Consider the following 14,745-nt stretch of genomic DNA (forward strand, 5'->3'; position numbering starts at 1 on the left):
TAAGAAAAAACAATATAAACAATGATATCAACATAAAGAGAAAGAAAAAGGGGGGATGAGACTTGAGCATCACAACTAAGTTTCCTTCTAGAGAAGAGATGAGTAAAATATGTTTTCCTCATTTCTTTGCAGAGATGGAAGATGACAGCTATAAAAATATTTTCCATACTGTCAGTCTCCACTGACATTTGGTTAATTTTGCCACACTGCGTCTTCCCCCACCCCTTTCCTTTTTACTCTTTGCTACAAGGGATGGTTTCCTGGATGGGGGAAGGGAGAGTTAGATTCTGGAATGAAGGTAAATTCAAAACAAAAGATATCAATCAAATTTTTTAAATTAAAAAATTAAACTTCCAAGGTGACAGTGGGCAAGTTACTTAAACCTTTCTGGTCTGGAGATTTCTGATCTATAAAGTGAAGGGGTTGAAGCAGATGAACTCCATGGTACCTTTTAGTTCTAAAGATGATCCTATGAATTTTTTTAAATGCTGGCCATGGCAAACTTTCCAAAGGACAAAACTGAGACTGACCAAGTAATGTGAGGCTTAGAAGGTTTCTTCAAATGTCCAGCAAGGAAAAAACAAACCAACCCAACCTCAATACTGTTATTCATGGCAGTCCCTCCATTCTTACCTTTCTTTTTATCAAAGTACTTGCACATTTCTGAATGCTTATACTTGCAGATTCTCTGGATGTTTAAGATGGCAGAGGGACTCAGCCCTTGCTCCCTCAGCAACTTCATCGCATTTTCTGCATGTAGATCATGAGATCGCTTGCACTTCTGAAATCTACACTCCCCCCAGATGAAGTGCTTACAAATGTGGAGCTTGGTGCAATTATCCTGGAGGTTGCAGCATCCATGAGGCCCATCACCTCTGTTGTAGAAGGCGCAGACCTGGCATAGAAGAATCAAGAAACACTTCAAATTGTTATACAGTCTTTATGTTTCAAGATGGGAACACACAGACCCAGGACTGGATATTCTCCATTTATGTCAAACCCAAGGAATCATTTGAATCCAATACTAAGAAGTGAAGGTCATGTTTAAAACAAAAGGCATCAATAAAAAGAATTAAATTTTAAACTTTTTAAAAGAAAAAAAAAGTTTATGCAAAAAAAACCCACCCACAAACAGCAGTTATGCTCCATATGTATCATGTCATAAAAATTCTTTGAACTCAATACCAAGGAACTGAAAAAGATATTTTTTTGGAGTAGGAGGGAGGGCAGAAAGGGTTAGTGGACCATAAGTTCAATGAATCAAGTGTGATATTGCATGGGGTGGCTAGGTGGCGCAGTGAATAGAGTATGGGCCCTGGAGTCAAGAGAACCAGAGTTCAAATCAGGCCTCACACACTTAACACAAAACTAGCCGTGTGACCTTGGGAAAGTCACTTAACCCCAATTGTCCTACCTTCTGTAATGGGAGTGTAAATTTAAAGATCTTCCCTGCCCCTAGGCTAAAGTGCACCTGGAGCCTGGGGTGGGGGAGGCTTGTTTTTCAGTAGATACTTCTTGATTGGCCAGTGAGTCAATAAGGTTGTTACATTCTCTGAGCCAGGAGAAGGCTATATAAGCCCTGATGTGTAGCTTTGTTTTGGGGCTCACTTTGAGAAGTGTTCTGTGATTTGATCTGGATTCTGGGAAGCCGTTGTCCAGAGTTACCCCCCCCCCGTTTGAAACCCAGATGTTGATTGGGTATGGATGTAATGGTTGGACAGTTTGAAATCTGTCTACTTGATCTGTTTCTGTCTTGATAATTCTGTCTGTATATTCTGAAGTTCGGGGTGCTGACCTCTTTCCCCTGAACTAGGTAAATGATACATGTTTGACTGATTAAAATAAGCTTGTTAACCCATTTTGAGTTGCTTTCCTTTATCAAAGCAGACCTAAAAACCTGTGTTGGCAGCAAACTCTGAGGATGCTTGGGGTGCTTGCTGCTACAAAATGGCGTCACGAACAGGATCTGCAGAGTAAAAGGAAAGTATGGGGACTGGGATAATTGTTTCCCAGTTGTGGTAGCTGTGATTCTGTGGAGCCATGGACAAGGAGAGAAGAATGGCCTCCATGGTGACTTAACTGAGCTGAGAGCAGGAATGGTGAGCTGCCTGCAGCGGGACCTGGGCAGAAGCCAGTAGTGGATGCTGCCTGCAGGAGGAGAAGGAACGCAGGAGTTCGGAATTCAGCCACAGGAAAAGATAAGAACTGAGCAGCAAAGCAGGGGCACTGAATGTGTTTCCTTGTTGCATCCCACAGTTTGGGACCCAGGGGGAGGATGGACTTCTGACTATGGTGGGTGGGATGAAGTACCTTGGACCCCCAAGGACCCCACCTTGTTGGTTTTGTTGCCCAGCCCCCTCTCTGTACTTGGAAGCAGGGGCTGGAGCTGTGTGAGGTGAAGGACACCCCTTCCCCCCAAGAGAACTTTATTTGGACTCTTGTTTTGAATTGAAGTGGTAATGCAATGTAATTTGTGTTTGTTTAAGGCCAAGTGGCCACTTTGGTAACTTTAGTTCTGTACCTGGAAAATGTGACCTAAGAGATGTTTGGTGCTAATTCAAAAGTAAATTGACTATGCTAAGGGCATGAAAGATCTTGGAGCCGAATGTAATGGAAATGCAAATTTAAAGATCTTCCCCGCCCCTAGGCTAAAGTGCACCTGGAGCCTGGGGTAGGAGGCTTGTTTTTTCAGTAGATATTTCTTGATTGGCCAGTGAGTCAATAAGGTTGTTACATTCTCTGAGCCAGGAGAAGGCTATATAAGCCCTGATGTGTAGCTTTGTTTTGGGACTCACTTTGAGAAGTGTTCTGTGATTTGATCTGAATTCTGGGAAGCCGTTGTTGAGAGTCCCCCGGCTTTGAAAAGTTGACTGGGTATGGATGTAATGGTTGGACAGTTTGAAATCTGTCTACTTGCTCTGTTTGTCTTGATAATTCTGTCTGTATATTCTGAAGTTCCAGGGTGCTGACCTCTTTCCCCTGAACTAGGTAAATGATACATGTTTGACTGATTAAAATAAGCTTGTTAACCCATTTTGAGTTGCTTTCCTTTATCAAAGCAGATCTAAGAACCTGTGTTGGCAGCAAACCCTGAGGACGCTTGGGATGCTTGCTGCTACAAAAGCTCCCCTCCAAAAAAAGAAGAAAAAAGTGTGATATTGCAACAAAAAAGCTAATCCAGTTGTAGGTTGCATTGAGAACAGCATACAAGTAGGTCGTGATTAGTACGAATAACGAATCACATGAAGTGGTTACATGTATTTGAATTTGCACGGATATTCAAAGATATAATTTTGTAAATATGTATCTGGCTCCAGCCTCATGGAAATAATTCATTATTAGTACTAATCAGGACTTAGCTGTACCTTCTGGAAACAAGTACCTCTTCAGACAACAAGTCTGGTATTTTCAGTTCTGGGTGTCACATTTTAGAAAGGAATCTGGTCAACTGGAGCTTCCAGTTGACAAAAAAAAAAAATGAGGAGCGTCAAGTTTATGATACATGAAGATTAGTTTAAGGAACAGAGCAGGTTTTAGTCTGGAAAACATAAGGCTTATGCGGCCAACGCAGTAGCCTTCAAGTACGTGGAAGGTTGAACTGTGGATGGAGGATTATATTATTGCTTTTATTGACCCCAGAGGGCAAGTAAGTTGCAGAGACAAATTCAAGTTTAATGAAAGGAAAAATATCCCATTAGCACATGGATTCTTAAATTTTTTCTTTTATTTTGGTGGGGGAAAGGCAAGGCAATTGGGGTTAAGTGACTTCCCCAAGGTCACATGGCTAGTAAGTGTTAAGTGTCTGAGGCTGAATTTGAACTCAGGTCCTCCTGACTCCAGGGCCAGTGCTCTATTCACTGTGCCATCTAGCTGCCCCAGTCACATGAATTCTTAACCTGGGGTTTGTGAACTTTTTTTTAAAAAAACATCTTGGTAGGGGTGGCCAGGTGGCTCAGCGAATAAGAGCACTGGCTCCAGTGTCGGGATGACCTGGATCAAATCCGGGCTCAGATACTCAGCACCACACCCAGAAATAATAACTGGCCGTGTAACCTTGAGCAAGTTACTTAACCCCAATTGCTTATAAAAAAATTTTAAAAAATTTAAAAAAAATAAAAAAAAATAAAAAAACATCTTGGTAAAGGTGGCTAGGTGGTGCAGTGAGTAAAGCGCCGGCCCTGGAGTCAGGAGGACCGGGAGTTCGGTTCCGGTCTCAGACACTTAACACCCACATACACACACGCAAAAAACTAGCCATGTAACCTTGGGCAAGTTACTTAAACCCAAATGCCCTCCAAAAGGCAAGAAAAAAAAAAATCTTGGTAACTATTTCAGTTCTGTCCCCTGGAAAGTCCTTGCTTCCTGGTTCATCAATCTCCTCAACTCCCCCAATCTAACTCTCAATACTTGAGTCAGGTTTGCCCAGGATCAAAGTAGTTTTGTGGTTGAGAATAAACATGTGGGCAAACATCAGCCTGAAAAGGCAGAATCACATATACAACCCATACAATACTTCAGCCACCTGGGCATCTTTGGTATGCCTGACTTATTTTGTTGTTCAGACCTTTGTTAGAGTAAAATTAAGTATGTGGAAGACCCAGAGAATAATTAATTCTAAATATTAGTGCTTTAACAATTTATCTATTTAGGCCTCTAGGAGGCACAATGGATAGTATTGGACTTGGAGTCTGGAGTCCTGCCTCAGACACCATTAAGGCCCTGGGCAAGCCATTATCCATTATCTGTAAAAATGGGAAAGTGTTCAAGGCAAGGAAGGATAACAGCAAACAAATTAAGAGCAAATCAAATCAAAAAAAACTAAGAAAATATTTAAAGATAATTTTCTTAGATATGATGAAAAGGAGAACTGCTGGTACCTAGAAAGGTATAGTTCTAGCACTAACCTGTTGGTCAAATGACTCAAGGTTTCTTTTTTTTTTTTTTTTTTTTGCTTTTTTGGAGGGCAATTGGGGTTAAGTGACTTGCCCAAAGTCATATGGCTAATAAGTGTGTCAAGTGTCTGATGTGGAATTTGAACTCAGGTCCTCCTGACTCCAGGACTCAAGGTTTCTAAACTTCTTTTCCAATGAGTAAGAAAAAGAAAAACCCCATTCTATTCATGTTCCAGGATTCTGTGATAAAGAAAAGAGGGAACAAAAGGGAAAGAACAGTTGTAATAAGCTAGAAGGCAGAGGTAAGCAGTAGATTTTTACTGTCTTTTGATAACTTGAGGTTAACAACTCTGAAACTCAGACTTGAGGAAGCTTGCAGCCTCTGCCTCTAGCCTAATGTTCTTTAGGGGGAAGTGGAAAGGATTAAACATGTATATAGCACCTACTATGTACTGGCAGGCGCTGTGCTGAGTGCCCTTTACAAATATTGATCCCCCAACAGCCCTGAGAGGTAGATGCTATTATTAACCTCATTTTACAGATGAGGAAACTGAGGCACCAAAAGGTTAAATGACCTACCCCGATTTACAGAGGTAGTAAATATCTGAGGCCAAATTTGAACCCAGCTCTAGGGTTCTAGCTGGTTGGTTATCTTTCATGCCTGAAAAGGACCAAAATAACATCACTATGTTGGGGACAAGGAACAGTGTGTCCAATTGTGGCTGGTCAGACCAATATGAACTCAGAAGGTTCAACCACAGGTCAGGCACAAATAGTACATATGAACATTTGGAGTGGAGATGTCTCTAAATTTGTACATGTCATGTTTCTTTTGAGCTACTGCAATTCTGCTTTGCTCACAGGACCCAGGGTCTTATTTGATGTGGGTACACCATGCTGGGTGTTCCTGTGCCAGTTTTTCCCATGTCTCACAATAGATCTTAAGGTTCTTCAAAGAAACCTTGTGAGTATCACCTCTTGTATCACCTCTTCTGACCTTCATTTGAGGACTTTCCTCCTATGAGTTTTCCATAAAATAGTCTTGTTAAGGGGTGGCTAGGTGGCGCAGTGAATAGAGTACCGGCCCTGGAGTCAGAAGGACCTGAGTTCAAATCCGACCTCAGACACTTGATACACTTACTAGCCGTGTAACTTTGGGCACATCACTTAACCCCAATTGCCCTCCAAAAAGCAAAAATAAAAATAAATAGTCTTGTTAAAATAAAAATACCTAGGCCAGTTAGGTGGCGCAGTGAATAGAGCACCAGCCCTGGAGTCAGGAGGACATGAGTTCAAATCCGGCCTCGGACACTTAACACTTACTAGCTGTGTGACCTTGGGCAAGTCACTTAATCCCAATTGCCTTGCCTTCCCCCCTCCAAAAAAAATTTTTTTTTAATTCCTATGAACTGCAAAAATAGAAGAAGTCCCAGGTCCAAAGGGAGGACCTAGAATGAGCCAGAGTCTAATCAGTTTACAAAGATTATAACTGCATTTATTGCCTGAGAAGAAAAGCTCACAAGCCAGAACATTGAGACAATGTTCTAATCTGCTCAAAGGGGAGTGGGAAAGGGTGAATTATTTATACATATTTGAGGTAGTTAGGACTTTTTGAGCTATTTGTAACTGTCAGGGTTAAGGGAGAAACACAATAAATTGGGAAGTCAGGCAAGAAGTGGGGGGTCTAAGGAGAAGATATCTGTAAATAGAACAAATCAGAAAGCAGAAGAGTTGCTGCTTTTTAGACAAATCAAAAAGCAAGATGTTTGCTTTCCTCTCTGAGTAGGTCAAGACTGATTTCAGCAGTTGCAGGCATCTCTGAGTTCAGCTAAAGTTTACTTCACAAAGGATAAAGGCTATGTCAAGCAGCCCATGGCATCAGAAATCCTCCTAATTGGCTAGTTGTTGTGCTACTCCATTGTCTAGCTCCCCTGTGAGAAAGGAAAGCTCTAGAGTAGAGTCTGAAATGTTTATCAGTTCAATTCAAGAAAGGACCTCAGTGTCTGATGCCTTGTCAAGTGACCTTCAGAATCTTCCTAAGACAATTCAAATGGAAGCGATTCAGTTTCCTGGCATGGTGCTGGTAGACTGTCCAGGTTTCACAAGTGAGGTTAGCAAAATGAATCTGTAAACCTTCAGTTTGGTGGCCAGTCTAATACTTCTCTCCCAGAGGTTCCTTCAGAGCTTCCCAAATACTGTGCTAGCTCTGGCAATGTGTTCATCAACCTCATCATCTATGTGTACATCCCTGGAAAATATACTGCCAAGGTAAGTTAACTTCTCCACAGCATTCAAAATTTCTGCACTTGCTTTAACTGATGGTTCCACGGACGGATGGTGGGGTGCTGGCTGGTAAAGAACTTCTGTTTTCTTGGTGTTAATTAACAGGTCAAAATTAGTACAAATGGCAGAGAACTAATCCATACTCTGTTTCATCTCAGTTAGAGACTGCATTGAGTATATAATCATCTTTGAACAAAGAGTCACATACCAATTCTTTCTCCACTTTAGTCTTGGCTTATAGCCTTTTCAAGTAATTATAGCCTTTTAAAATAATTTACCTTCAGTGTAGTAGCTGATCTTGATGTTATTTTTGTCCTCATTGAAGGCATCTGACATTACTGAAAACATCATGATAAAAAGCATGGACCAAGCGCTCAGCCCTGCTTCACTCCATTAGTGAATAGGAAAGCACAAGAACAAAAAATCCAGAACCCGGGCAAGCATGCCATCATGGAACTGATGTACAATACTGATAAACTTCTCCAAGCAATCAAATTTTGCTATGATCTTCCATCAGCCCTCGTGATTGAAATTATCTATCCACTGTGACACAAGATGTCTCTTTACATAGCATTAAGAGCTACAGGATGTTCTAAAAGTGTTAGTGTAGTTTTAAGCTATGAAAACTTAAATTATTAAATGCCTACTATGTGCCAGGTACTGTGCACTCATTTAAGCTATGAAAGCTTAAAACTACACCAAGATTTTTGGGACAACCTAAAGATATAAATAAACTATTTACACTCTGACCCAGTGATCTCACTATTGGATGTATATGCCCAAAGGAGTCTAGAACAGCCATAAACACCAGAATAGTCATAGCACTACTTTTTGTGGTAATAATTAACCCACTGAGAAATGGCTGAATATGAGCCTGTCCTTGAAAAACTTAAGCTTCAACTGAGATCAAGCCAGTAGAATTGTACCCTTTCTCTCATTACCAAAGACCCTGAGTAGGGACTGACAGGGTCTTTTATAACAATTAAAAAGATGGCATTACATCATGACAGTCCCAATTGGTAGGCATTTCAATGAGGAGGTGGGTTATAAGTCACCTCAGCTCCTCCCCATTACTTCCTCCTTAGGAAATGGGAGTAATAGATCAGTCTTCAGACAAGGGTATAGTCTACAAAGGCTTCAATTAAATCAACTTAATTTGAGTTAGTGGGTAGAGGGTGAGGTTACAAAGGTAGATAATATAGCAGTCCAATTCACGATAAAGTTGAATCTAGGGGGGAGGTAATTACAAGACAAAAGCTTGATTTTTAGGCAAGTTTCATGGGTGAAATTGAAAGCCGTAAACTGAAGTCTCCAACTGGAAGAGCAGGAGCTAATCATTATGAAATGCTTAATAATCTTCTCTTTCTTTTTTGGCTATCCCACCCAATATAAGACTTACGAGATAATGACCTGTGGTTACCTGGATCACAAGAACAGAATTGTGAGCCAAGTGAACTGAGGTTACCTGACTAAAACTTACTGTAAAGGGGAATATTGAATCTAATTAGACTAAGCCTTAACAATAGAATTAAAATTAATTTTCAATTTTACACTACTAATTTTAGCCAATGGTTCCCTAGTAACCATTCAGTACAAACTAGCTATGTAAACATATCCTTTGATGGAGTTACTATGGTGCAGTCATCTCTAGTCATCCTGACCTATATCTTGCCACTGGATCCAGATGGCTCCAGAGGAGAAAGTGAGGCTGGTAACCTTGGACAGTACTCCTTCACTTAAATCCAATTCACTTGTAAGTCATGGCATCATCTTCCTCATGTCATGGTCTTCTTGAAGAATGAGGTACAAAACAACAACCTTATCAAGTTAGTTTTCTTATTTTGCATTTTAGAATCTCAGTATTGAGCTATTAGAAGTCATAGATTCCAACTTCACAGCCAATGAAAGAATCCTTTCTACAATATCCCTGCTAGTTCTGCCCTCTTCTTCAATACTTACAGTAATGGGTAGTTTATGATTTGTTTTATAAGGCAGTTAACTGTCTTCTCAATACTCTACTAACCTCCAATATGTTTGGGGAGGATTAGCAATTCTGGTGTGAGGGCTTGCTGAGCCCTTTTCAGGGCTGCTCATCTACCTTTGACATCCACCTGCCACCCAACTGTCACCTATGGCTCCAAGAAGCTGTAGCATGCACAGCAGCTATGACCCAGTAAAACCATCTCAGCAGACAGGCAAAAACAGGTTGAAGGTAACCAACAGGCTTCAAACCTGGGGGTGAATTAGAGGAATATCTACCCAAAGCATGTGAAGACTATCTCTAGTAGAATGGGTGGACGAGAACAATTTATTCCAAAGGCCACAAAGGCAAATGAAGTAGGAGCTGTGGAAGGCTTAGAGACTGGTCAGAGATTGAAGACACCAAGGTCATCCACTGCATCCTGGGCCATTGTCATTTGTCTTGACTTCTGCCCTGCCACTGGACTTCAATGACTCAGGAAGAGAGAATGAGGCTGAGGACTCTGCCCAATACTTAAATCCAATTCACAAACAAGTTAAAAAATCACCCATGATGTCATTGGTCCTTTTTGAAAACAAGAGTTGTGGACTGATTCAACCATTTTAGAGAACAATTTGGAACTATGCCCAAAGGGCTCTAAAACTGTGTATACCTTTTGACCCAACAATAGTACTTCCAGCTCTGCATCCCAAAAACATAAAAAAGGGGAAAAGTTCTCATATGGACAAAAATATTTATAGTAGCTCTTTTTGTGATGGCAAACAATTGGAAATAGAGGGAATGCCTGAACAAGTTATGGTTTATGATTGTGATGGAATATTATTGTGCTATAAGAAATGATGAGAAAGATGGTTTCAGAAAAACCCAGAAAGTCTTACATGAACTGATGGAAATGAAGTGAACAGAACCAGGAGAACACTGTATACACTAGCAGCAATATTGTACAATAACCAATTGTGAATGACTTTGTTATTCTCAGCAATAAAATGATCTAAGACAATTCTGAAGGATTTATGATGAAATATACTGTCCACTTCTAGAGAAAGAATGGATAAGAATTTGAATGCAGAGGAAGCATAACTTTTTAAACTTTATTTTTCTTGGTCTGTGTTTTCTTTCACAATATGACTAATATGGACATTTTTTTTGCATGCCTGCACATTTATGACCTAATCAAATTGCTTGCCTTATCAGTGAGGAGGGGTAGGGAGGGAAAAAGAATTTGGAACTCAAAATTAAAAAAAAAAAATGTTAAAAATTGTTTTTACACATGTGATAGTAATGGAATGTGGAGATTCCCCTGTATTGGGCTTGGTTTTCAAATTGATTGTATTAAAACCCAGAGCTTGTTAATCCCACCTGTGGGATGGACTTTTTGATGTGAAAAGAAAGTCCTGACTGGGAGGAGCTGGTGATGTAGATTTGGAGAGACACTAGAGAGAGGCGGAAGATCTTTTTGGAAGCAGCACCTCGTGGAGAGAGAGAGACTAAGAGAATTGCTGGTGGCCGCTTTGAATTGCCCTGGACTTTTGAGACCTGCCCCCTGAGCTGCCAAGGACTGAGGAGACATGGCTGTTTTGCTGGTACTTTGTCTGTCTGTTTTGATGTTGTTTTGCCAGATTTGTCCACTGGTGAAAGACAGTCCTTTTGTTGAAGAAGTCCTGGAACCTGGCTGTTCGCTAAGAAGCCCTGAGACTGTCCTGCAGACAGAGAGTGAATACTGTCCACTGGTGAGGGACAGTACTGTTGTTGCAGGGGTCTGGAGACTGTCCTGCAGACAGAATGAATACTGTCCACTGGTGAGGGACAGTACTGTTGTTGCAGGGGTCTGGGAGCCTTTCTGTTGGTTCAGAAGCCCTGAAGAAGGATTTTCTTGTTGTATGTTTACAGAAATCCTGGGAGAGGGCTTTGCTAATGTGTTCAGGGGTTCTAGGGCTGTTCTACAGACAGAGGATAAATTCATGAAGGGACTGGCAATGTATCTTATGGCCTTGCTAAGCCTTGTCTCTCCAGGAACTAAGATTGCTGAGAACTTGCCTCGTGTCAAGATGAAGAAAAGACCTCCATTTGGGTATTAAGTGCTGTGTTTAAACTTTTTGTAACTCTGGGGTAGATTCAATTGTGATCCAGGAGGTGGGGAACTTTTGACCTTATTGTGCTCTGTGATTGACAAATGAAGGTACTTTACCTATGTTTGGAAACTAATCTCCATTTGAGAAGAGGGGTTTTGTGGTGGACTTAATTAAGGTATAGCCTAGGGGTGGAGAAGTATTTAGAACAGAGACTTTGTAATTGATTGAATGATTAGAAGGTCCTGGGGTGGGGTAGTACTTGGAGATTATTTAATCACACTTAGTAAATGCTGTATTTGGAATGATGTCATGTTTTGATCTTCTCTGTTCTTGGTTTGTCACTAAATAAAATAGAGAGCACCTATGCTGGTATTTTGAACCTGGGAAGTTGCCTTTCTTTTTACATTACATTACAACACATAAATGAAAAAATATTATATCATAATGTTAATGGAATCTGAAGATCTTCCATGCCCCTTTGTATTGGCAAGAAAGCAGGTACTTAGCACCTTGTTTCAAGTTAACACCTTGTTTAAGCTATTTAATTAACACAGAAGTAGTTAATACCTTGGGAAGAAGTTACTGATGTAACAGGAAGGGGCAGAAAAAGGAGAAGCTATACTGTATATAAGGAAGAGCACCAGAAGGACAGTCAGAATTTCTCTCAGTGAGCATCTGGAGGCTGCAACAATTCCTTTGGGAATTTCTAAGAACTTCCAAGAACCAGGCAGAGCCATGAGTGAGAGAGGAAGATCCCTGCTTGAGGGAGCCTGTTCTGTTGTAAAGGTTTGGGAATGTGGGTGTTCACTGCATTGTGATGTATCAATGATACTGATGTGTATCAACTTCATGGCTGTTGTAATGACTTTGGCTTTCTGGTTCTGGGACCAGGTTTTCTGGTATTTGAATAAAGGTTTTGGTTCCACCTTCTATGTGGAGAGTCTGCTACATTTTGTGATTCACACCTATACCAGCATATTCATAACCACCATGGGTGTTGTGAATATTGCTTTACTGTTACATATATACATATGTGTATATATGTACATTTTTTACATTATATATATAGATATAATTGTACCTTATTTAGTATTATATAATTGTAGAACTGTAGAAATGTTCAAGATCATCTATCTCAGGTATTCTTAACCTGGGCCCATGAACTTGTGTCTGTGTGTGGGTTGTTTTTCTTTTTCTTTTTTTTTTTTTTGACATTTTGATGATTGTTTCAATATCATTCATTACCACTAAAACCGTTTGTATTTATATATATTTAAAAGCATTATTCTGAAAAAGGGGTCCATACATTTCACCAGGCTGCTATTGCTCTAGTTCAGTGTTCTCATTTTAAAGGACAAGTAAACTGTATCCCAGAGTGGTTAAATGATTTGCTAAGGTTATTCAGCTGATAGGTCATAGAACTGGGACAAAAACTCAAATCTCTGGACTCTCAGTCTAGTACTCTAACATATGCCCCCTTATTTCAATACCACACTGTTTCCAGAGGTGAAAAAAAAATTTTTTTAAAGCAATTGGGGTTAAGTAACTTGCTCAAGGTTACACAGTGGGTGCTAAGTGTCTGAGCCTGGATTCGATCCCAGGTCATCCCAACTCTGGGGCTGGTGCTCTTACACACTGTGCTACCTGGCCGCCCCCAGAGGTGAAAATCTTCAACAATTCTGCAGCAGATTCTAGGCCCATCTGAAATCAAGAAACCTGTACCTTCGGTACAGGTAACCACATTGGTAGCCACATATCACCCCACTTCTTTTTTTTTTTTTTAGATTTTTTTTTCATTTTTCAAATGCTTTATTAACTTCTGATTTACATCATTCATTTCCGCCAGATTTTGAGTTACAAATTTTCTCCCTGTTTTTCCTCTACCCACTGCCCCAAAATATCAGTCCCACAGGATATCCCCTCCTCCAATCTGCTCTCTCCCATATTTTCTCCCTTTCCACTTTTCCAATGGATCTCTTATGCCCCAGTGCCTGTATATCTTATTTCCCAATTACATGTAAAATAGTATTAATAATAGCATATATATCTCCCCACTTCTTAAGCCCATTCTAAGTGCCTTGGGTATGAAGACCAAGCTAATTAATCTGTTGCATACCTGTGAGTATAACTAGGATAGTGCTCTGCACTTAGTAGAAAGTATTATAGTAGGCACATTAATACTGGATTTCCTCCACCACCCCATTATTAGTGTTTCTGTGACTCACCTCGGGCAAAAGGGAAGGATCATTCTGAAAAAGCAGTACTTTGAGCTCCGACTCATTGATGCCAAAAAGGGCATTATTTTTCAAGATTTTGCTATTTCCAGGCAAATGAATATCATGGGAAAATCTGCATTTGTACCTAGGAGAAAGTGAGACATATGAGTAAAATTTCAAGTGAATGATAAAGCAATCAATGGAATTTACTAGCTTGACTCTTACATTGTCAGATTAATTTAATGGTATCATACTAAAGTACTATCCCATTTAATAAAGAAACTGATTTACTTATATTTGGTACTCTTTGTAACAGGTCAATTTTCTTGAAAAATGTTGAAGATGTGGGGAAAATTGGGAAACTAATGCATTATTGGTAAAGTTGTGAACTGATCCAACCATTCTGGAGAGCAATTTGTAACCATGCCCAAAGGGCAATCAAACTGTGGGTACCCTTTGCTCCAGCAATATCACCACTAGATCTATATCCCAAAGAGATTTTTTTAAAGAGGGGGAGGGACTTATTTGCAAAAATATATTTATAGCAGCTCTTTTCTGGCTACAAAGAATTGGAAATTGAGGGGATGCCTCTCAATTGGGGAATGACTAAACAAGTTGTGGTATGTGGTTGTAATGGAATACTATTGTGCTATAAGAAATGATGAGGGGCAGCTAGGTGGTGCAGTGAATAGAGCACCAGTCCTGGAGTCAAGAGGACCTGAGTTCAAATCCAGCCTCAGACAGCTGACACACTAGTTGTGTGACCTTGGGCAAGTCACTTAACCCCAATTGCCCTCCAAAAAGCCAAAAAAAAAAAAATGAGCAGGATGCTTTCAGAAAAACCTGGAAAGACTTACACAAACTGATGCAAGGTGAAGTAAGCAGAACCAGGTGAACATTGTACACAGTAACAGCAATACTGTATTATGATCAACTAGAAATGATTTAGCTATTCTCAGCAATACAATGATCCAAGACAATTCTAAAGGACTCATAATGAAAGATGCTATCCATCTCCAGAGAGAAAGTACTGATGGAGTCTGAATGCAGATCAAAACATACTATTTTTCACTTTATTACTTTTGTGTGTGTGTTTTTTTTCCTTTTGGTCTGTTTCTTCTTTCCTAACATGATGAATATGGAAATGTTTTACATGATTGCACATATATAACCTACATCAAATTACTTACTGTCTTATGAAGGGGAGAAAGAAGGGAAGGAGAAAATGTGGAACTTAAATTTTTTAAATGAATGTTAAAAATCATCTTTGCATGTAATTGAGAAAAAACAAAATACTATTT

At 40.0% G+C, this 14,745-nt stretch overlaps 1 protein-coding gene across 3 annotated transcripts in view; it reads right to left on the reverse strand.

Moving 5' to 3' along the window:
* ZC3HAV1L (zinc finger CCCH-type containing, antiviral 1 like) overlaps window positions 1-14,745 on the reverse strand; it is an 80,772-nt gene that overhangs the window by 49,366 nt on the left and 16,661 nt on the right. For all 3 annotated transcript variants that reach the window (XM_069087319.1, XM_069087318.1, XM_069087320.1), the window contains exons 2-3: window positions 13,454-13,589; window positions 634-895 (exon numbers count right to left, since the gene is read on the reverse strand). In XM_069087319.1, the coding sequence (XP_068943420.1) occupies window positions 634-895; window positions 13,454-13,589 (398 nt within the window). The remainder of the gene's footprint in view (window positions 1-633; window positions 896-13,453; window positions 13,590-14,745) is intronic.

The sequence above is a fragment of the Petaurus breviceps genome, unplaced genomic scaffold (genome assembly GCF_028583685.1).
Source record: "Petaurus breviceps papuanus isolate PSGF00001 unplaced genomic scaffold, PetGlider_PUasm1.0 181, whole genome shotgun sequence".
In the NCBI taxonomy this organism is placed as follows: Eukaryota; Metazoa; Chordata; class Mammalia; order Diprotodontia; family Petauridae; genus Petaurus; species Petaurus breviceps.